This window comes from Siphateles boraxobius, unplaced genomic scaffold (genome assembly GCF_051911475.1).
Source record: "Siphateles boraxobius isolate OS27281-9 unplaced genomic scaffold, OSU_SipBor_1 2, whole genome shotgun sequence".
Classification (NCBI taxonomy): domain Eukaryota; kingdom Metazoa; phylum Chordata; class Actinopteri; order Cypriniformes; family Leuciscidae; genus Siphateles; species Siphateles boraxobius.
The window spans coordinates 16,350,542-16,373,069 of record NW_027508810.1 but is presented as its reverse complement, the minus strand read 5'-3'; the positions used below and the strand labels follow the sequence as shown (position 1 = coordinate 16,373,069).

The 22,528-nt window shown below is 38.1% G+C and overlaps 2 protein-coding genes across 3 annotated transcripts in view; one reads left to right on the top strand and one right to left on the bottom strand.

Annotated features, from left to right (window-relative positions):
- Window positions 1-22,528, bottom strand: part of mrpl11 (mitochondrial ribosomal protein L11) — a 36,167-nt gene that overhangs the window by 9,216 nt on the left and 4,423 nt on the right. Inside the window, exon 2 of the mRNA XM_077236102.1 lies at window positions 18,085-18,253. Coding sequence (XP_077092217.1) covers window positions 18,085-18,207 — 123 coding nt within the window. The 5' untranslated portion in view covers window positions 18,208-18,253. The remainder of the gene's footprint in view (window positions 1-18,084; window positions 18,254-22,528) is intronic.
- Window positions 5,800-16,160, top strand: tmem265 (transmembrane protein 265). 2 transcript variants are annotated; one of them, XM_077236101.1, is made up of 2 exons: window positions 5,800-6,125; window positions 10,125-16,160. In XM_077236101.1, the coding sequence occupies exon 2, from the start codon at window positions 10,126-10,128 to the stop codon at window positions 11,170-11,172; it is 1,047 nt and encodes a 348-aa protein (XP_077092216.1). In that variant the 5' UTR covers window positions 5,800-6,125; window position 10,125; the 3' UTR covers window positions 11,173-16,160. The 2 variants fall into 2 exon arrangements, with proteins under 2 accessions (XP_077092216.1, XP_077092215.1); XM_077236100.1 differs by having other exon boundaries at window positions 5,800-6,679.

The window sequence follows — 22,528 nt, the reverse complement described above, 5'->3', positions numbered from 1 at the left end:
AACTTCCTTTAGTAGCCATTGGTGTTCGATCCTAACTTATAAATACTAATGCAATCTTTTCAGATTAGTTAAAGCAAACACTGCCATTTCCCCACCAATTCCAGAGGTATTACTGTTCAGCAATTTCATTTTTAACACGAATGAAATGAAAAACAAACGCCCTGGATGGCAGGCAGCCTATCTCCCTCCTGACTTGCTTATTAATAGTAATCCAATGTCAACCCCACTAGCATCTCCTCAAGCCCCCCCGACTTCAGCGAGAACAACACATCTAAGTAAACAAGAAAGGCGGTGGGTGACTCCTAATTAAATATGGATTAATATTAAACCGAGGTTGTTAGGATAGCCTCAAAAACCCTTGGGCGAACACACTGAGATTCTACACCACTTCCACTTCGATTTTTGCACCCGCTGCTTTATAACTCCCTTTAAAGTTGTTTTTTTTCTGAAAAGGAGTTCAAATTAGCAGAGACATGCAGAGGATAGCAGACAGTTCTCAGAGGAAGAGGTCGTCCGACAATGGGTGGGGTGGGTGGTGGGGAGATAGCAGGCAGGCAACAAGGGTGAAATGTGATGGAAGTGTACTGACAGTGTACTGATCAGACACACAAGACATTCAAACTGTGCCAAACAAAGACTGTACAATGGAAGAAACCATAGCAATTGCATTTTACGTAACGCTTTTAATATCATAAGTGAGGCCATTATAAAAATGGAAATCTGTTGTTGGTTGAAAGGACAAGGCTCGAAGATGAAGATTGCTCTGGCAATCTTTACGGAATAAAGCTCCGGATGACCAAGACACTTCACGTTTAATGGCAGATACATTCACTTTTAAGTGCTGGCCAAATTGCAAGTCTAGCTCTCTAAAATCCAAGATCTAATCATCCAGAAGTGAAGCGGTCCAATTAAACCTCCTCTTTCTTCAACAGTGTCTGAAAAAAAGCAGGACTGCGAAGAACAAAATGGCTGCAGTACATCACCTTGATGGAGGCGTGCAACCAACCTTGGACACTGCACTATATTTATTATATCAGATGAATATTAAAAGTGTTTATCATATCAATATTATCTAGGATAAAGCAGCCATTCACAGTGATGGAATACCTGCCTGAAATTGTGTAAGAAGGGAACTCTAAAAGACTGAATAACTAAACCAGACTAAAAACCCCATCTAATATGTTGTGCATGGTATCTGCATCCGGACTGTAATATGATTCACATTTTCAAAACCATTCTTTTCATCAGCTATCCCACTTTGCATTTGTTTCATTATTATAAAGTAAGCTTTCAGCTTCAGCAATTCTTTTTAACGAGATGGATGAATGACAAAAAGAGTGAGAACAGACCGGGAAAGTACCCGTTGTTTCAGAAAGCTGAAGTAAGAGGCCACATATATAAGTGCTTCTAATAATACAGCACACATATGTGTATATTTCTAGTGCAGGACAGAGAAGAACAGTGTTATGTTCAAGTCTGTTCCCTTTGAGAACAATAATGAAGATCAATACTAACATTCAGGAGGTCCATTTCACAAAAGAGGGTGAAAGGCTTCAGAGCGCTGATGTATGGAGAAGCCATAGGGGACCGGCATGAATAAAGAATGTATGTGTGAGGGCTGTGAGCTCATTCCATTAAAAAAAATGGAAAAGAAGCACAGTGGTGGGTTCAAGTGGTTCAATCACTTTACAGCAAAGCCTCTGAGGAGAAGGAATTAGAGGACAGTGTGACTTCCAACTAAGTGAAAACCTGTGTAATTAAATGCATGAATAAGAAATTAAGCAAATTAAAATAGTTAACACTTCATATAAGGAACAAAACATTGTATGGGTCAGTTAAGAGGATAGAAGCTGTTGGATAAAAGACCTAATCAGTGTTGGGGACCGATATATAAAAAATAAATTACAACAAAATGAGGCACTTAATAGAGCACCAATGTTTAATTGTGTCATAATTTATTATGTATTCACTCTTATGTCATTCTAAATGGCATTGTGTGACTTTGGTGAAATCTGTAAAACACCTAATAAGTTTTCCATGTTTTTTTCCATAGAATTAAAAGGAGCTGGAAGTTTCAAGCTTCAAAAATCAAACAAAAGCACCATAAAAGTTTCATTAAAGCAGTGTTATTTTTGTATTATTTATTAATATTATTAATATTATTATTTATTATTTATACCGACTGCCATTGTAGTATTTATTGATATTCTGAATTAGCTTTTATTTGTATATTTGCAGTTTATTAGTTTTAAATAAATATATATTTTCATTTGGCTTTACAAGCCAAATTTATCTCAATTTTAGTTTGAGTAAATTTAGAAAACTTCAACTTATTTTATTTCAGTTAATTGCCAAAGAAACATCTCGAATTATCATTTAAGTTTAAGTTTTTCATAATTTTTATTTGTCTAGTTTCACAGACAAGGCTTAATCCTAGTCCTGGACTAAAATGTATGTTTGAGCTGTTTTAACTTGCTCTGACATTATCTAAAAATATCTCAGTGCCATTCCAATCCTGGCTTAATCTTAGCCCTGTCTGTGAAACCAGACCATATTTTATTGTATTTAAGCTTTTAAACTTATATAAACATTTTTAATAGTTTCCTTTTAGTTCACAATAACAACACTGCATTAGTGTCTGTACGACTTGTGCGTTATATTCTACGTCTCGGTCTCATGCAGTCTTCCGATAGCTCTGTGTGACTAACAGAACAAAAAACTCAGAATTTCTCCTTTTGTGCTCGATAAAACGAAAGTCATACAGGTTCAGATTCAGAACATGATAGTGTGCAGATGATGACAGAATGATGAGTGAATTATTATTGTAGGTTGGACCATCCTTCTACATAACAGACAATACAACTTCTACATAACAGACAATACAAAACAAAAGGATATAAAGAGTAAAAACGGAGAAAGAACGAGATGAATAATTAAAGCGAGCGAGAGAGCGTAACAGTTTCTTTCAGACGGCTCTCTCAGTGTAAGATTTAGAGGACACGGCACTGCATGTTCCTTCCTTGTGTGAACTGATATGTAACAGTGAGTGAAACAGAAGTGCAAAAAAGGGCGTGTGTACACAAGCACGACAGGGGACGTGGCCTCGGGGCAGCAGGCAGGATTAATTGCCCCTGGCACCCAAGGACGGGCAATTCATTGCCCACGCCAGCGTCATGAAGGATGGGGGTGAGGTGGGAGGTGTAGACAAGGGGTTAATTAAACTCTGCAGTGTGAGACACTCTAATTAATTACTCCAGTTCCCCTTCCCTAATTTAATGTGCTGAACTCTTCCCATTTTATTACGTTCTTCCCCATAAGGGCGTCATACAGCTGATTAGCCTCATACCCTCCAAACACTCTGGCCCGTCTGGTAGTTGGAGACTTCAGGAGAGGAATGGACAAGGCATAGTACAGGGAAGGGTCCTATTTGTGGGTGCATAGAGAATTAATAGCCATTTGCTTGAGCCACGAGCGATCACAGAATGTTTGCATCAGACATTGTGGAACGCCAACATAAAAGTTTGTCAGAATGGCTAATGGCTTTATCTTTGATCATCCCAAATTCCCCTGTAACATCACTCACATTTAAAAACACATCACTCTCTTTTTTAAGTATATTGCGTGATGATTAATGCATTCAATGCGAATGCTACAGGGCGAGACGTGCTACTGGGGACACATTATTTTCGGGTCAATTTTACGGTGCAGTTTTAAAGCCAATATTGATAGCTATACCTACTTCAGTTGGAAGCAAAAATAACATGTTGCGCCTCTAAATGAGTTTGCAGCCTCACTGCAGAACCACTCCGTCCTTGATTATGGCGGATTGTTGCCTTGAAATCAGTTTATTAAAGCAGAACAGATTTATTCATTTACAGATAATAAAATGCAGGGTGAAGGTCTGAGACACAGCATGAGGCTATATGGTATAGAAAAAGTTAAAAAGGATTATAAATGCTTTGAGGGAACCGTATCTGTTCCAATGTCCAAAGTCTGATGGAAATCAGCAAATGTGAAACGATTTCATTAAACGCATGTTATTGAAGGAAAGAGCTCGATTCCTCAGACCCACTCTTCAGACAATTACATCGCATCAGAGGATGTCTTATCTTATCAGAGCACTGCAACATCCCAGTCGGTTAATAAGGAAGACTGATAATTAACCGAGTATCATTATCAGTTCGCCAGGGTTTCTTTTGATAGTAAGATTTATAGCTATTTTAAGTTCCAGACAAAAGCAGGAAGTTAAGGTGCGGATTTATGATCAAAAACAGCACGGAGCGCTCATTGCAAGAATCTTCCAGTCAGTAAGACGGATTGTTTTGCTGTGGCTGGAGCATGTGTGGTGTCAGCTAAGTGCTCTAATGCGTAGCAGATGGATGCAGTGAGAAATGTCTTGGGAGAAGCTTCTGCCAGTGCACACCTGGGGCACCAATCAGGCCCGCAGCATTTCCAAAAGGCATTTTTTGAAGTCTTTACCAACTTTATGGGGGCGAAAGTGTTGACTGTGCACTGCTGGACTTTTGTTGTCTCGTTTTCTCCGCCTCTCTCACTTCCTCCGAGCTGAAATCTAGCCAGATCAGAGTGACCTTCAACCACTTCAACGAGAGAGGAGGCAATAGAGATGGAGAGATAGAGTGGAGTAGTGGGTGGAGTTAACAAAGGCGAAAAAATGTTGAAGGCAAGGAATGAAAATGTCTGGAAACCAATGGTGCGTATAGCGGACTGTGACAAGAAAGATGACTTTGCCATCCATGCCTTTCTTTCCCATCTGGCTGATTAAAACTCAGAGATGACCCCCTCACCATAAATAGATGAGGTGCACATTGTGAAGAAAAGATACAACCTTTGATTTCAATAAAGAGAGTGGAAACTGTCCTGTCAGAGCAGTTGAGGGAGAAATTTAACAGATAATGAGATTCAGCTCAATCTCCAGTCATACTGGTGCTCATGCAAGAGCAGATACCTCAAACTTATTAATATGTTTCCTCCTACATCATTGGAAAAAATACACAGTCTATTTTAATTGAGTCAGTGCATGTCAAATCAGATAGCACTGTTGTTATAGCAAACATTATATGTTCACAGCTTGTTTCATTTTTAAGCTTTTCATATTTTTTCAGCCCCCCCTGAAGAAATCATTATTTCTAACAAATGTCTTATTTAGAAAGACATGTTTAGGGTGTGATATGTCAAGAATTATGATTGTTTGGCTCACAGGAATTGGCAGACTACATCGAAAAACTTGTTCCATTCAGGACCAAACAGATCAATGTCTCTTCAGGGAACAAATACTCTCATAATTGGCCCCTAAAGTTGCAAAAAAGTTAAAACATTTCTAGGCGTGGGTGGTATTTGGGACTTAACTGCACCCATAAAAACACACAGGATACTGACAAAATGTTTTTTTTTATCTTAAAACATAAGCATGAGAAATGTTAATATCTCGGGCAGGTACAGTATAACATTTGCTCATTTTAAAGGGACTCAATTGACAATGCTAACCACCTAGCATGGGAGTATAGGTCTTTGTGACCAAAAAATAAATCCGCTTTTATTTATTTTTTAAATCAGCTTTTACGCGGACATTTTTTTTTTCATTTTCAAATGTAGGCCTATTCATCCCTCAAAAAAACTTAGATTAAAAAAAATACTGGGTCCACCTTTAAAGATCAATGCTTACAATACAAAGACTGCAGCTCATTTGCAATCTATGCAATGCATGAACAGTCACCCGTCTTCAGCCAGGCATTTAACCCAGGGGACTGTCCTTGCAATTAGTTATTCTAGATTTTTTTTTTTTTAAGTATTTGTTAAAATGACATATAACCAATCTGAAAGCACCATCTAGTTCATCTCACACCACACATTCATTCGTCGCTAACAGCAGGGACATCGGGGGTGTTGTTTTCTCCTCCAGGCTAGAACAATGTAATTATCATAGCAATGATTGCACTAGCATCAGTAATTGACAGCACGGACCCATCCGGATGGTGACTCGCAATATGCACGAGGCCATTCAAATATCCCCGCCTGCTATCTGAAGTGAAATCCAAGAGGCTCAGAGATAAGCAACTAAGCAGCGTAGAGTTGGAGAGCGATCGGAGGGAGGGGTGCAAGTGCACGTAAGATGCCTACAAATGACACACTGCAATCATAAACTGTCTCGCGACGCGTTCTTTCGCGCCCTTTCGTTTGTGAAGTATGAAGACGACGTCGAGGTACTCGTAAAAACGGCTTCAGTTACAGAGTCAGCAGTTAGTAACGCACTTCTGACCGACTTCTACTGCTCAGCCCGCAAAAAGCTTCATCGCAGCCGCCTGAGAGTCTTTATGGACCGGGAAGGAGCCTGCTCGAGTCGAGATAACGGAATAGACCCCATGCCGATTATATAAGGGTTTTGCGACAAAGAAAGTCAGGAGACAGAAAGGCTTGCTTTCCTCATCACTTCGCCCGAATAAACTACACGTCGATTATGGACAATGTAGCCTTTGAGCGTGACGTGGTTGACTTCTCTGGATTATTTTCCACGTTTAGTTTGGTTGAGAAGCAGTACAGTGTTATTACTGGAGGAACGGCGCGATTTCGGACACTGGATTCAGATAATATCGTCTTGACGCCTGCAGGGTTGCGCTGGTCATTAGATTGAGACTGCTCTGTGAAGTCTTCATGCTGTGGGGTAAATACACTCTCTACTTCATCCATTCCTGCTTAACATGAAGTTGAGCTGTCTTGCAACTTGATGTTCAATTATTCATGCAGCCGTCCAAAAAGTTCAAATATTTTAGATGTCATCGTTTCGCTGCTGACCGAGCTCACTGGTGAGACTGACACCTTGCCAATTCGGATGTGTATCCTAATTCAATGACACCTGTCGCAATATGGTGAAATATTGAAGTGGCACAGGTCTGATGATCACACGTGTACTGCAGTAGCAGCAGCAGCACGACACTTACAAGCATCAAGACAGATGATGCCATTTATTTCGCGAACACTGATGCTCTCACTGTGATAATATTCTCTGTGTGGGAATGATTCAATGGCACATTACCGACGAACATTTTCAGTCGTTTACTCGTAAATGAGGGTATGTGGCATGAGTCCAGAAGAGAGCATCTCCAAGAATGAGAGCTAGACGAGATTATGGGCACTTGCACACAGCAATTCAACATTTATAATATTCATCACACTATATTTAACCTACACCATTAATAATGACCATCACTTTAGAGTGTTAATTATGAGAAGCTTTTACATTTCTCCTTACATTGTCGTACATTACATTACTTCATTACATTCCTTATTATACTCTATAAAACATTACAGACATAGTTCAAAATTCTGTCATCATTTATTCACCCTATTTCATTCCAAACGTAGGCCAATGACGTTTTTTCGTCTAGAACATAAAATATATTTTGAGAAACGTCTGTTTTTTTAAAACTGTTTGCTTAATATTATTTTTAAAATTATTATTATTGGTCACATCACTTTAAAACAACTGTGATTCAAATAATTACACTTGAAAACATTAATGATCGATAGGTTATTTTTGTGTAAACGATAACAAATATGGAGAAATTATTCTGTTGTTTTTCTGTATTTCTGCTTTTAGACAATTCCATGATCATTCGATTACAACAATATAATACATTAAATATTAACAACTGACCTATATTGCTTTTTAACAAAAAAATAAATAAAAATAAAATCGCTTAGTTAAGACGCAAGAATTTAGTGTTTGTACATCGCACATCTTTTGTTGACGTAGTAAATAAAAGCGAAGATCAAAGCACACATTTTTACAAAGCAAAACTGCATGAAATTATGCACTGTAACCTGTGGCCTTAAGCAATTAGGCTACTTATAGTTAAGGATGCACTGGTTGTCAGTACTGAAGTCTAGTCTTTATTGATGTGCTTGAAAAAAAAAAAACTGTATCATCCAAGTGACTTGATAACCTAATGAATTATGTGCTGACAGTGGAGTCAAAAGATAAGCTCTGCACCTGCAGGCAAGCCTTCTGGGTTTCAATTCCTTTTACGTCCTAAAATAACTGTCTTCTATCATTTTTCTGATTGAAAAAGAAAGATGTGTCCTGTGCTGAAGCATTTTTCTTCAGGAGCATGTGGCTTCTCCTAAATTCAACACTCAGTCTGAGATTATTGGATTCAATTGAATTCCAAAGCAGAAAATCAGTAACAGAGATACAAAATAAGATCTGCAGTCAAAATCAGATATTAGTGACGCACACTCCATTTTCATTCCACAGAGCTCACAGAAGATTAATCATTCTAGGTCATTTACCAACATACTCCCTTAATTTCCTGCACACTTAATGTGTTTAATTTCTACAGGTCCCAAGCTATGAATATATTTCCATTCACATTCTCATCAACACTTCAACAAAACATCTATTTTTTTCCCAGAGCAGGTCGCCTGCTTTCTGTGTTATACTCGTCACTCTTTTCTTCTTCATTTCCCTCAGCTTATTTATGAACCATTACCATCATGCCGTAACACTTTATTAGGTCTGTAAAAAGCCAAGGGAATGAATCACCATCTTGCTCTCTCTGTCCCTCTCTCACCCCATTCAATTTCCATTTCACTACACGATTTAGACCCCCACATGTATCCACATGTATACCTAATGGGTCTTTAAAAGTTGCAAGAGTTGTGATGGGATAATTCACCCAAAACAATTATGTCATCATTTACTCTCCCTCTTGCCATTCCAAACCATTTTTGTGTAAACTATTATTTTATGTAGTTATAACATTTAAGAAAAATCCAATAAAACAAAATGTTGAAACCCTGTATTTTAATAATCCTGTTGACACCCCTGTATGTCCTCAACAGTAATGACTTTCTTATTAAAAAGAGTCAATCTATCTGAGGTGTTGACATTCCACACCAGACACAAATGGTTAGTAGATGGCTATAGTGCATAGGAGTTCATTCGGCTGAGAAGGCCTGGTTTCGATTTCACCATAAAGCCCACAATCATTTCTCTACATTAATCAATACCACAGTTTTACACTGTCTGTTGCTGAAATATGGCTTGAGGAAACATGAATAAAATCAACATCAGTATGCAGTGTTATGACAACACCTTTCAGACAGTATTAAGATTAAGTGTCGCCATTTTGCAGGTGGCCAATGCACTTGAAAGGCCAAAGAAAACGAGCCAGAGAATCAGACTTGATCATGTCATGCTTCATACTGAAACCAAAGACCATTAAATACTGCAATATGTGACAAAACCAGCATGGAAAGCAACCCACGAGGAAAAGAGGCTTTGAAAGTGTGCCTTGGTTCCCTTCAATATAATTAATAAGGGAACAAAAGTTGACATGAATGCTATATACTATGCAAATAACACTTCCAAAGTTGAAAGGACTTAAAATTTCATGAGTTAAGAAATCAGATTTAGAAAGTTATAAAAAAAAGAGATTCTGGCATATTCTATTATATTCAAGGCAACAATTGGGAAACGTAAATTAGATTGAAAGCAGAAAGATGTGCTTGTTTTGGAAGAAATGAAAAAAGACCCTGGCCACCATAAAGCCCTGTCTCAAACAAGCAAAATCTTATACTCAGCACTGCCAGAAACCTCATCTTACTAATCCTGTCAATGTCACCAGCTTTGTAAACTAAACAAGCCTTTGAAATGCCATGAGTCGTAAAATCTCCAAGGATTGCAAACTAGATTTATCAAGAAAGACCTTCGGTACACACATTCAGCAACCTTCGATATAAAAGTGGAAAACTCTCCCATTTAAAAATTGCTAAACAATGAGGTATCGAGGGAGAGTATGAATAGTCTATTGTTGACCTGCACATTGTAGAAAAAAATCATGCAATTTGCTCAGTCTATAAATATGGACTGTTCTGCCTTAAAGTATTATGGACATGTACATCAAAGGCTTTGAAGATTTATGGCTATATAATTCACTCAGAAATGGCACATTTCTCTGTATACTCCAGTCTTGTAATAGAACATAATCATGCAGCTCATGTCCTTATCAGGAAATGAAGAATATAACCTCTAAAACCATCCTCATCTCTTTCCTTAATGAGCCATCAGAGTCTGACTATGTCCTTGTTTCTCCTTCTACTTCAAGCATGTTGCCCTCGCCCCAGGTGTGCGTGTCTACTCTGGTGACAGTGAGCACGATGGCCGTGGTCGACCTCTACCTGCTGGAGCAGAGCATGCTGGGACCTCGAAGTGGAGCCCGTCCTGCAGTATGGCCCTGTGTTGCCGTCGCACTCGGTGACCTGTGTTTCCTGCTGGCGCTCCGCTTTGTTTCTGCTGGTGTGGTTTCGGAGGCTCGCTCTCCCCGTCGGGGTTTCGCCAATGCTCTCTGGTTCCTTTTCCTCTCGCTGCTGCAACTTAAGCTTTTCTTTGTGTGTCAGAATTACAGACAGGAGAGACGACCCCCGGATCCTCTCGCCCGTAAGACTCTGACTCTCTTACTTTCGGTGTGCCTGCCCTCGCTTTTCCTCATCCTGACAGGAGCTGATTACATGACTCCCCTCCGTAGGAAGCAGGAGGTGCGCAGCCGACTTCTGTGGGTGGTGGTCGACTTGCTTGATGTGTTGGATCTGCAAGCTGGGCTGTGGGAGGTACAGGGCAGCGTAGGGGTTCCTCTTTGGGTTGAGGGTATAGTGTTCTTTTACTGTTACGTGCTGTTGCTGTTACTGCCGTGCGTGTCGCTCACAGAGCTGGGTGCCACTGCGCTGCCTGGGCTGCAGATGGCACGAAAGGAGGCTATCTATCCATGGCTCAGTCTGGTGACCATTAATGTGTTCACGCTCGTGCCCAGAGGGGTGGGGATGCTGTGGTACAGGGACCCACGGGTGTCCACGGTGTTCCTGGGGAAAAACCTGCTGGCTCTTGCAGTAAAGCTGAGCTCCGCCTGGGAGAGGCACAGAAAGGGCTGCAGAGGGATGCAGGGAACAGGGGCCGCCACAGGAACTGGAAACCAGACTCGAGGTGCGGTTTCGGAACAAGCTACGGAGCAGGAGCAAGAGCGCACATCTCCAGTGCCGTCCTCCACGCGCTATCACACGCTTTCACGCACTCACGGACACAGCCACTCACTCTCTCACGTCAGCCTGGACCCCACCGAGACCTCTCTGGGACCGGCTTACATTTCCCACGAGCTCTAGAGGTCACGGAAAAGCCCTGAATATGCCAGCAACTGGAATTTATGGGCACATAACCATCCCTGGAGTCTCTGTGCTTTTCACAAGATTAGCAGAGATAACTTATCGTATTAGCACACTTTGTAGTTTGAACAACTGATGATTTGTAAAGCCAAACACGAGTAGCCTACTGTGGTGTGAAGCTCCCAGACAAAATGATGAGGCTGAAGCTGTTTTATCTAAGTGCCTTCTTTAAAGAGCTACAATTAATATTGTAAATCTTGTTTATTTTTCATCAAAGACTTGAATTAAACCATGTACTGTGAAGCATGACCACTGTTAATATTACACTCTGTAATAAAAATGTTTAATATACACCTGCCTCTACCATTCAGACGCAGCTAGACCTATAATCTGTTGGTCTGACATGCGAGACAGAAGCCGCTCCACAGTAAATTTGTGGAGACCTGTCAAACAATTACAACATTTAAAAAATGATGTGGGACAGAACTTCATTTAAATCACAAATTTTATGGTTGATCTTCACAAACAAATGAATCCATTCCTCCATCAACTAATAATGAAAGTATCTGCCAATCTCCACTTAAAACAGTAAAACTTTCCACACAATTACATACAGTGGAGTCCAAATGTCTGAGACCACTAGTGAAAATGCTTCTATTTTGCATTTTTATACTAAAAAAATTGTCATTACAAATTATATTATCATCATAGCAAGTTCAGGCCAAAAGTTGACTTAAAAACAATCACATTAATTTTCAAGTATTTGTTGTATCCTTCTTTTGCTTTAGTGACTGCATGAAAAGCAATCTTTCAAAATCCTAAAACTTTGTTTATATTCAGATTATTGAATCCCAGTTTCTCAATGTTGTCTCAGACTTAGACCCTTCTGTGTGCAGCACCAGACATGTGTACACAGAATGGACAGTGAGAGCTCACCAATCTCCACCTTTAAATGCATCATATTATTTACCACAGCATGAACTGAAGCATCTTTCCCATTGTGGTTACCAATGACAGAGCTGTACATAGGAGTATGATGTTAGGGAAAGACATTCTGATGTGGTGATAGATAATTAATCCTGGTGCGGATTATGATTATGGGGGGTTGGGCATTATTCCCTCTCCATCAGCAGCCTCTAAAGCCCTCTACAATCCCCCCACCCTTGCTCTAATAAACCGTTATTACTCATATTAATTGAAATGGGACTAATTTTTCAAACCGCTAAGAGCTTATACCGCACTTCATTCATGATTTACAAGGAATATTTACAGAACGTAAAAGGGGACAAACTTGGATGACAAATGCTGAAAATAAGACTAGCTAAATTAATTGAATTACAGAGAGCAGTTCAACTTGAAGCAGATTTAGCTTCAGAGGTATATCAGACATATGAACCAGACCAGAATGCCATTCCTCAGCCTTTCATCTCTCTCACTCTCTTCATTTTAAATGCACACCCTCCATGTTATGTTCACTGTAACTGTTCAGCTTGCCAGTAATGAAGAGAAATCAGTGAAAAGAACAGAACTAGCAGGTCAGACACATGCACATGTTTATTATTCGAGTAAAATGTCATATTTCACCCCAAAATCAAAAGAAACAAATAAGTAGTTTGCTTAATGAAATAACACTTTTGCATTTGGAATTGACATTATTTTAAGCACATTACAACATTCTCTAAATTCTGCATCGCAAAATACAATACAATACTACAGCTAAAAGCAATGAAACCATTCTAAAATCTGTTGTCTAAACCAGTAATATTGTGAAATATTATTACAATGTAAAATAACTTTTCTGTTTTAATATATTTGAAAATGTATTACGGTGATGGCAAAGCTGAATTTTCAGTGTCACGTGATCTTTTCGAAATCATTCTAATATTCTGATTTGGTGCTCAAGAAACATTTATTTTTTATTAGCGTGGAAAACAGTTTTTGTGGAAACTGATACTTTTTCAGGATTCTCTGATGAATAGAAGTTCAAAAGAACAGCATTTATTTAAAATGTAAATCGGATGGATGGATGGACGGGAATAAAGAGTTAATAATTTTCAGGTGAACTATTCCTCTAATTGTAATGAACAATGTTGTAATGCAAAATATTGCATGGTCCATAAATATAACGATTTACTTTTGATTATGGAGTGAAATGTGATAAGGACGTGTTTCACAAATTCACCCATTTCCCTCCCTTGATCTCGACGTAAACACTAGAACTATTGTCTTGCACGTCCCTCTTTTATTCCGTGCCTGTTTCTTTCCTCCATCCGGCTGAGTTAATTTCTCCCTGGACTGTAATTACTCTCCTCCACAGAAGCTGTCAGTTTCCCCCCTCTCCTCCAGAACTCCCTCTTTTATTTCTCTCGTTTGTTTAAATTTGCCCCCTGGCCGACAGCCTACCTCTATGCGCTTACCCTGTCAGGGATGGTTAGGCAGACGAGAGAAAAAACGAAGAAGGGAGAAAGCGGGAAGATTAAAGGGCCAGAGCTGTAAGCTGAAGGCCTGCTGGCTGCAATTTATTTACAGTTTAATACACATAAAAGTAGAGCCAAAGATGGCAGAGCTCAAACAGAGCTGACAAGAGCACGTGTAGACACATGCACAAACACACGACTATGCGTGTTTCACGGACATATGGTGCTGCTTTGCTTGACTGATGCTCATTACACCTCATATTTAGTTCATAACAGCTTTCTTCAGAAGGCAAGATCACTCTGGAGGCCAGGTTGACTTGCACTGGCTCATTGCAATGCGTCTCATTTATTATCATCATGATGGGCAAGGGACTGTAATGACATCATTACAGCTGTAATTAGCTTGTTAGTTATGAATGTGCTTTACATATGAGAGCAGAGGTAAGCCTGTGTGAACTTCTGACTAAATGACAGTCCCTATGTGGTGGAGAAAAACCTTTAGAGAAACATCAGATCTCTGTGAACAAGAGATAAAAAAAGATGTAGTAAAATATATAAAATCAGATTTTCATTCTAAGCATTCAACTACTGCAGAAGACGACAGAACTTGAAATGGTCAAAGCTGTGTTTTTTTTATAGGCCATCCCGGAAGTTGGCATTACCCTTGTTCCCTCAACGAAAAAATAAGATTTTTCCATTGGCTTTTGGATTATTGCAGAAAATAACCTCTGTAACCAGCAACAGTTTGATTCATACATGATTTTTTCATCATGATAATTTTCACAAATGAACACAACTTTTATAAATTTCAAAGCTTAAATACATTTGCCAGAAGTAAAAAGCTAAACAAAGGTTATAACTGAACTATACCACAGTCACACGACTTCAGTATCACTACCATTAAGCTTCGACAACTTTTTCAGTAACCACATTTTTTGAGACAGTAAATGCTTTAAAAACATCACAAGGGTATTTATGATCTATTTTACGATGTAGAATGTGTAGAGTTGACACACGTGAATGAAACGATCTTGAGCTTGTTTTAACCACTTACCTTATTTCAGACATTTAACCAAAGAAACATGGACTTCAAGACAATGTAACCGGATGTGCTAAAAAATGCAAACTGGTTCCTGGTTTTGGTCTACAAAAACCATCCCTGCAGCACTCTGTGTTATTCAGGGTTCCCACTCTTTTTAGCCATTAATGTCACATGGCTTTGTCCAATTTTTCATGATTTACTAGATAAAGATTAAAGGAATAGTTCACACAAAATCTAAACTTCTGTCATCATTTACCCTTTAGGTGTTGCAAACCCGTAGGAGTTTCTTTCATCTGTTTAACACAGAAGAAGAATGTTGGTAACCAAACAATTGATGGTATATCAATTGACGCTTTACAACTATAGGACAGGAAGAGCTAAATAAACTTATCATTGCATCTAAACCAACAACATGTTTATTAGATCCAATACCCACTAAACTACTGAAAGAAGTGTTACCTGTAGTGGAAGAGCCTCTTCTTGATATTATTAACTCATCTTTATTTTTAGGTCATGTTCCAAAAATATTCAAGCTGGCAGTAATAAAACCTCCCATTAAGAAACCGCAATTAGATCTAAATAACTTAGCAAATTACAGACCCATCTCAAATCTTCCATTTATGTCTAAAATACTAGAAAAAGTTGTCTCCGCTCAATTGTGCTCTTTCTTGCAAGAAAATGATATCTATGAAAAATTCCAGTCGGGATTCAGACCGCATCATAGCACAGAAACTGCGCTAGTTAAAATTACAAATGATTTACTTTTAGCTTCTGACCAAGTCTGTATCTCAATACTAGTTCTACTCGATCTTAGCGCTGCGTTCGACACTATAGATCATAAAATACTCTTGGATCGACTACAAAACTACACTGGTGTTCAGGGACAGGCATTAAGCTGGTTTAGATCGTACTTATCAGACCGTTACCATTTTGTCTGTTTAAATGGGGAAAAATCAAAGATAACGTCAGTTGACTATGGAGTGCCGCAGGGATCGGTGTTAGGCCCTCTGCTATTTCCAATATACATTGTGCCACTTGGTAATATTATAAGAAAACATGGAATTAATTTCCACTGTTATGCTGATGACACTCAATTATATATCTCATCACGACCAGATGAAAACACTAACTTATCTAAATTGACAGAGTGTCTAAATTATATAAAATGCTGGATGACATGTAATTTCCTGCTATTAAATTCAGATAAAACGGAGGTACTACTTATTGGTCCAAAAAACTACCCACAAAATCCCTTACAATACAACTTTAATTTAGAAGGATGTCCGGTTACTTTATCCACTACAGTAAAAGACCTGGGTGTTATACTAGACCGCAACTTGACTTTCGAAAATCATATTTCATATATTACAAGAACAGCCTTTTTCCACCTTAGAAACATTGCTAAGCTACGTAACATGCTATCTGTTTCTGATGCAGAAAAGTTAGTTCATGCATTCATGACCTCGAGACTAGATTACTGTAATGCTTTATTAGCTGGCTGTCCTGCATCCTCAATAAACAAGCTACAGTTAGTGCAAAATGCAGCCGCTAGAGTTCTTACTAGATCAAGAAAATATGATCATATTACACCTATTTTATCATCTCTACACTGGTTACCTATTAAGTTACGTATCAATTACAAAGTATTCCTACTGACCTATAAAGCCCTAAATGGTTTAACTCCTGTGTATTTAACAGACCTTCTATCGCCATACAATCCATCGCGTTTTTTAAGATCACTAAATTCGAGGCTTCTGGTCATTCCTAGGATATCTAAGTCCACTAAAGGAGGGAGGGCGTTCTCACATTTAGCTCATAAACTCTGGAATAGCCTTCCTGATATTGTTCGAGACTCAGACTCGCTGTCCCAGTTTAAAACTAGATTAAAGACGCATCTCTTTAACCAAGCATTCACTTAATGCTTAACCTTTAATACTACTGCTGAATCAGTTCGAATGCATTAACATTATGAACATCAGCTATGCTAATTATTTCCCATCTGCCTTTCTGCTGATATCTCGGGACGCTAGTCCCGAGGTAAATAGCGTTCGTCAGCTCCAGTTTGTATCCAGCCTCTCACGGAGACTTCAGATGCCCCAACGCCTGTGAAGAGACGACTCGACGCCTTTTGAAGAGACGACTCAAAGCCGGCGATATGTTATGCCATAAATTAATACATGATTAACTAACTGTATTTTTCTATGTACATTTCCGAAATGCACTTTCTGTAAAGCTGCTTTGAGACAATGTGTATTGTGAAAAGCACTATACAAATAAATTTGAATTGAATGGTAGCCATTGACTGCCATACTATGGAAATCATTGGCTACCGTCAACTGTTTGATTACCAGCATTCTTCAAAATATCATTTTCTGTGTTAAACAGATGAAAAAACCTCATACAACTTGAGGTAGAGTAAATGATAAAATATATTAAAGATTGGCATAACTAAAAAAATTATATTCATTATAAAAATGACAATGGAGTTTTAAGATAGATTTAAAAAAGAAAAATGTCTTTTCCAGGTAACTTTAACCATTGGAAGGATACTATGACAATATCGCTTTCATGATTCAAACCAAAATGGCTCTCTATCTATATCAGATGGGCTGCAGCTTAATTTTGTGTGAAAAGATTGTTTTATGGATAAAATTAAACACTAAATTTCACATATATTGCCTTTCAATAGTTCAAGTTCTTTTCAAGTACCTTTTCATAAATATGGCTGTTTTAAAGGGTTTTCCAGGACTTAAATTTCAAAAAGTAAAATTCAAGTACTTAAAGGATTAGTTCACCTCAAAATGAAAATCTCCCCGATCCTCCTTCTTTTAGAAAATTACAGATCGTTTCGCTAGATAAGAATCTATTCCTCAGGTGGGATCGTGCAGAGACCTTTGAAGCACTTTAAAGCCCTATGAAACTGCATTGATTTGGACTTCAACATGATGGTGACCAGTAAAGTCCATTGTGTGGAGAAAAATCCTGAAATGTTTTCCTCAAAAAACTCCACTGAAGTAAGAAAGACATGAACATCTTGGATGGCATTGGGGTGAGTAAATTATCAGGAAATTTTCATTTTGAGGTGAACTAATCCATTAAAGCATGTTAAGCACCTTGTACGAACCCTGAATTAGGCTACCTCGTATAGTCCAGTTTTTCCAGTGAGAACCATGGTTGCTCAAAAAACAAACAAAAAAAACTGTTTTTGAGGGGGTGAATTAAAAAATAAATAGTCTTTATTTTTATTTGCTTTAACGGATTTTAATGCTCGTTTTGTCTTTTTGTAAAAATTTCCCACCCTTGGAACCTTGCTGAGGGGCTCTATAGTGAGTCTCATCCCCCGGTTGAAAATCACTGCATTACAGTCATAACAAAGGCCATAAACACAATAAAGAATAAAATAATGAAGTGAAAATGAAATTGATGCTGAAACCGAGAGGTCTAAAAGCTTACCTGTCCCAGAATGGGGCCCAGGGGAGGCCCAGGAGCCGCCTGTCCAGACCTTACAATCGCTCTGATGACGCCTCCAGTATCCAACTTTTTCACTGCCTTGGCCGCTTTAGAGATCTTAGACATATTGTCTATGTGTCTGACCTGCCACTCGTCTGTCCGTCCCCTTTGCCTGTTGGGAAAGGTAATTATTGAAGTCTCCTTAATTCATTAAAAATTCAAGACAAAAAAATCAATACATGTCCAGAGGTTGAAAAGTGAGTTACACAAAAGCTCTATGATCCATAAAAGCTCTCCCAGGAGTGCACAGTGGCCTTATCTCGAGATGCTGTATGTGAAGACAGTCGCGAGACGAAGTGCTATGAAACCTCAGGACCTTCAAAGATAAGGGATAAAAGCACATGTGCGTCGTGCACTCGAGGAGCTTCTGTGCTTGGCTGCCTTCAACAATTCCCTGCACTCTGCTGATCCATTACAGTTAGCTAGCGCTCTACGGGTCTACATCAGGAAGGGTCGATGGAGAAGATTGGACGGCAGCCACCAAGAACCAAAACGCACAGATTTAGTGTCTCACGCAAAGGGCGAAAGGGTAATACCTGTTTTTTCCATTCAAGACTAAATTCAATTACATGATTCAATCAATTAGTTGAGTGGTTGAAATGGCCTGAAATGTATGTGCATGGGGAAGCATGACTCATAAAAACCACACCCTATAATCTGATACAAACCAAATGGAATAAAACGCCATTCGCCAGACAACAGCACAGCCAATTACAAATATGACGGTAGAACTTTACCCATTTTGTGACTGTTCAACCCAGGTGAAAACAAGATTCTCTGAATTATTCACAGCGCTCTGTTCCCAGGTTAACCTCACTATTTATATATATTCATAAATGCAAGGGAGATGAGGACAGAGGTGAAATAAACACCTCGCTAGCCACACGTTGTAACGCGCCATTGGTTTTAATGCCAAGTTAATCCTTGCATCTGTGCGCGCAAGGAGACAAGCAAAGAGAGGATTTCACAAGCACTGAAATGTCTTGGATCTCAGAATACACAGGATATCTAAGGAGAACAGAACCACCAGATATAGGCTCGGCAATCACCAGTTGTGTGAATGCATTGCGTTAAAAATTACTTTCTGGGTTTTCTTTAAAATGCCAATCACATACTGCCCTTCATTTCGCCGTTCTATTTCATGCTGTTCTCCAAACATATTTTTGCTGTTTTAAAAAGCATGTTGAATCAATTTAAGAGGCAGTCAGGGACTGTTGGGCTGCTGGTAAACCTCTACTTTTTGGCAGGAGGTCCAAGTATCTTAACATATTCAGAAGCAAAAGAGGACAATCAACAATCCTCAGTTGAATTGAAGCAATTTATTTGGAACAATGAGTTTGGCACCAATTTACTGTTTTGGGGGATGGGGGGGGGGGGGTTACTTGGTGCCGAAAATAACAGTGTCTGACTGTTTTGAAGAAACATGCATGAAATTTCTTTTCCCTTTTAAAGCAACTCTGTTGACGTGATGGGGATGTGAAATACATGAAATAAAAGAAATTCAGTGCATATGGACTGCAGGCATTTTCTGTCAAAGTTCACTGTGCTTCCTGTGTTTACTGCTTTGAAGCACTCATCAGCTTTCCAAATTAGATTAAATGGCTTGAGAATAATATTTGATGTTTTCGGGGGGTTGGGGGAGAAAAACGTTTTGTTTGAATCATTACAATTTGTAAATAAGAAATGCCAGAAATTTGGGGTTGGTAAGATTTCAATATTTTGTAATTTATTCCCTTTATGACAAAGCTGAATTTTCAGCATCATTACTCCTGTCTTCAGTTTCACATGATCCTCCAGAAATCATATGATGATTTCTTATTGTTATATCAATGTTGAAAACAGTTTTGCTTAATATTAATATTTTTGCAGAGACTGCTTTTTTCTTTCTATTTTGTTTCCTTTAATGCATCCTTCTTGAATGAAAATATGAATTCCTTGAAAGCAAAAAACATTTAAAATTGTGTTTTTAAATAATATAAACATGAATTGATTTTCCCTATTTACATTTGACTGATATTTTAATAACAGATTTTCATGTATATATATTAAAAAAATCAAACATCTTAAAAATATATTTATTTATACACATGATTGAGTCATAAAAATGTACAGACTCAGCTGCTATTTCTTAATCTGTGAAAATAAAGCTTTGTTTGCCTTTTAGGATAAAATGATTAAAGATTTTAGGCTAATATAATTTCCTGAAAACACTGAAACATTATTGCATAGTACATTCACATTTGTTTGTTTACTATCCTACTCATTAATCTATAGCCAAAGTGCTATTTGATTTTTTTTCTGCATTGTTTTAACAGAATAATTAAGGTATACAAACAATTGGCACCTGAAAATGAATAGTTGCAGTGTTTTACACTGAAGTATCTTGGCCATAACACTGATAAAAAGTAATGCCAACTTCTGGGATTTTAAATTGCACTGGAAAATAGCACAATATATCATTAGCAATAGACGAATGTGGCCCAGGTTTGTTTATTTATTTTTGGAGCATTTTGTCCATTAGCCAAAAAAACAAATCCCTAGACTCAGTAAAGAGAATTAATATCTTAATGGAAATTCAGAGAAAGCCATAGTACAAGAAAAACCTCATACCTACAGCTGTTCTGTTCAAACATCAGATCAAAGAGATAAAACCCAGTTTATGGAAAATGAAACTCAAGGGACTCAATGGCATTAGCAGGGCTACATCGTTCCTGATTTAAGATCACAAAGAGAGACAGGACTCTCTTTATGAAGTGATTTAAGAACCTCAAAATCATTCCCTCTGCAGTTTCACATTTACATATATAGATTTACAGGCCGGCTTTTGAAAGCCAGCCAGTTCATTTGGATTCTAACTCTCTTGATATATCTGCTTTTGGTTTGAGACAAATTGAAGTTGCAGACATGGGAAAACATGTTTGTTGAGGCAAGAATAGCCATTTAGAATACTGCTGAACAAGCAATTGTCGTTTTCGCAAAGTAGACAAAAGCTGGAAAATAAATGAGGAGGAAAGTATATAAAACATTTATGCATAACAGAAATGAGTGGTAAACTGATTTAGTTTATTCGACCAGCTTGCGTTTTGCACAAAATGGGAAGATTGACTTTTGGAAAAAGGTTACAACAGTGAAGGAAAACATGTGCTCTGCACTCTATAAGCAATTAAATGATTTGAGAACAAGATGCATAACTGAGATTCTGTTATTCTCCTCTCAATAACAAACAATGGTGCAACAGACGTCGCAATTAGTGAGCAGGCTGGTGTTTCAGAACTCTGCTCAATTCCTCTGATACCCTCCAGGTGCATATTGATTCTTGACAACACCGCAGAGTGCAATTTGTGATAACCTCAGCAAAAAGCTAAATACCTTCTAATTTACAACAGCAAACTAGAAAAAAGTGGGAACACTCAAATATAATGCCGTTATTGCACTCATCAGCACTTGATTCAATGAACAAATATAAAAACAAAATAATCATCATGTGGGAATGTTATGGTTCAAATTAGCACTAATTTCAGAGAATTTAGTTTAGTTATAGTTCACAATTTTTCCTTTTTTTACCCAGAGGTAAACTGTAGAATGTTAGTGTTCTAAAAATAGTTCCATTTTAGTTTTGAATGATCACGTTCCATTCTCTCTCTGACCATCAGAATGTCTTTAAGAAAAGCCTCTCTTGGCATGTAAAATGAGCAACAGCACTGAGCACTTTCTCAGGTCCTTTCACAAAACAGGTTTGCATGTTTCCTATACTGTGGCAAAATCTAGTCTTTTACAGCAACCAGCTCTAAAATGCGGCACACAAACTGTTAAGATCGAATTTAAATGATCCTAAATAGACTTCAGTCACTTTTTTTCCTAACAGATCCCTCAGAAGAATATCCAGAACGACAGGTACAATATCATTTAGTCATTGGTGGCAGAAATAGTATCTAATCTGGGGACAAGGGCTTATAATGACCCAGTCAGAAGCTGTTCAGTTGTGTTCTGTGTGATGTCAGGCATGCTATCTATGAACTAAACCTACAGCAAAGACCCTTAAAGTCATCATGAAATCAAAATTGACAATTGTTATTATTTTATGGAATATTGTAGTATGTATTAAATTATTTATCCATGCACATTTTTATTAACCCCTTAACCCCCCCCCCCCTCCCTTTTTTGATAATGGACATTAAAATGCACTATAAAAACTAAAATCGTTGTAATTCAAGAATGCTTTGGAATATAGACCTAAGTGACCTAAGTTTAGTCTTGTTTTAAAGAAAACAATCAGCAGATTATTACTGAAGTGAAAGCACTTCAAAAAATTAAAGTATGAAAAAGTTATGGAAGTTTAAATTTACAGTAAATCAAATATACTTTATTAATATATTTTTTTAATATA

What these genes read in the sequence shown, in the direction of transcription:
- tmem265 (XM_077236101.1), top strand. Translation starts at nt 10,126, where the DNA reads ATGTTGCCCTCGCCCCAGGTGTGCGTGTCTACTCTGGTGACAGTGAGC.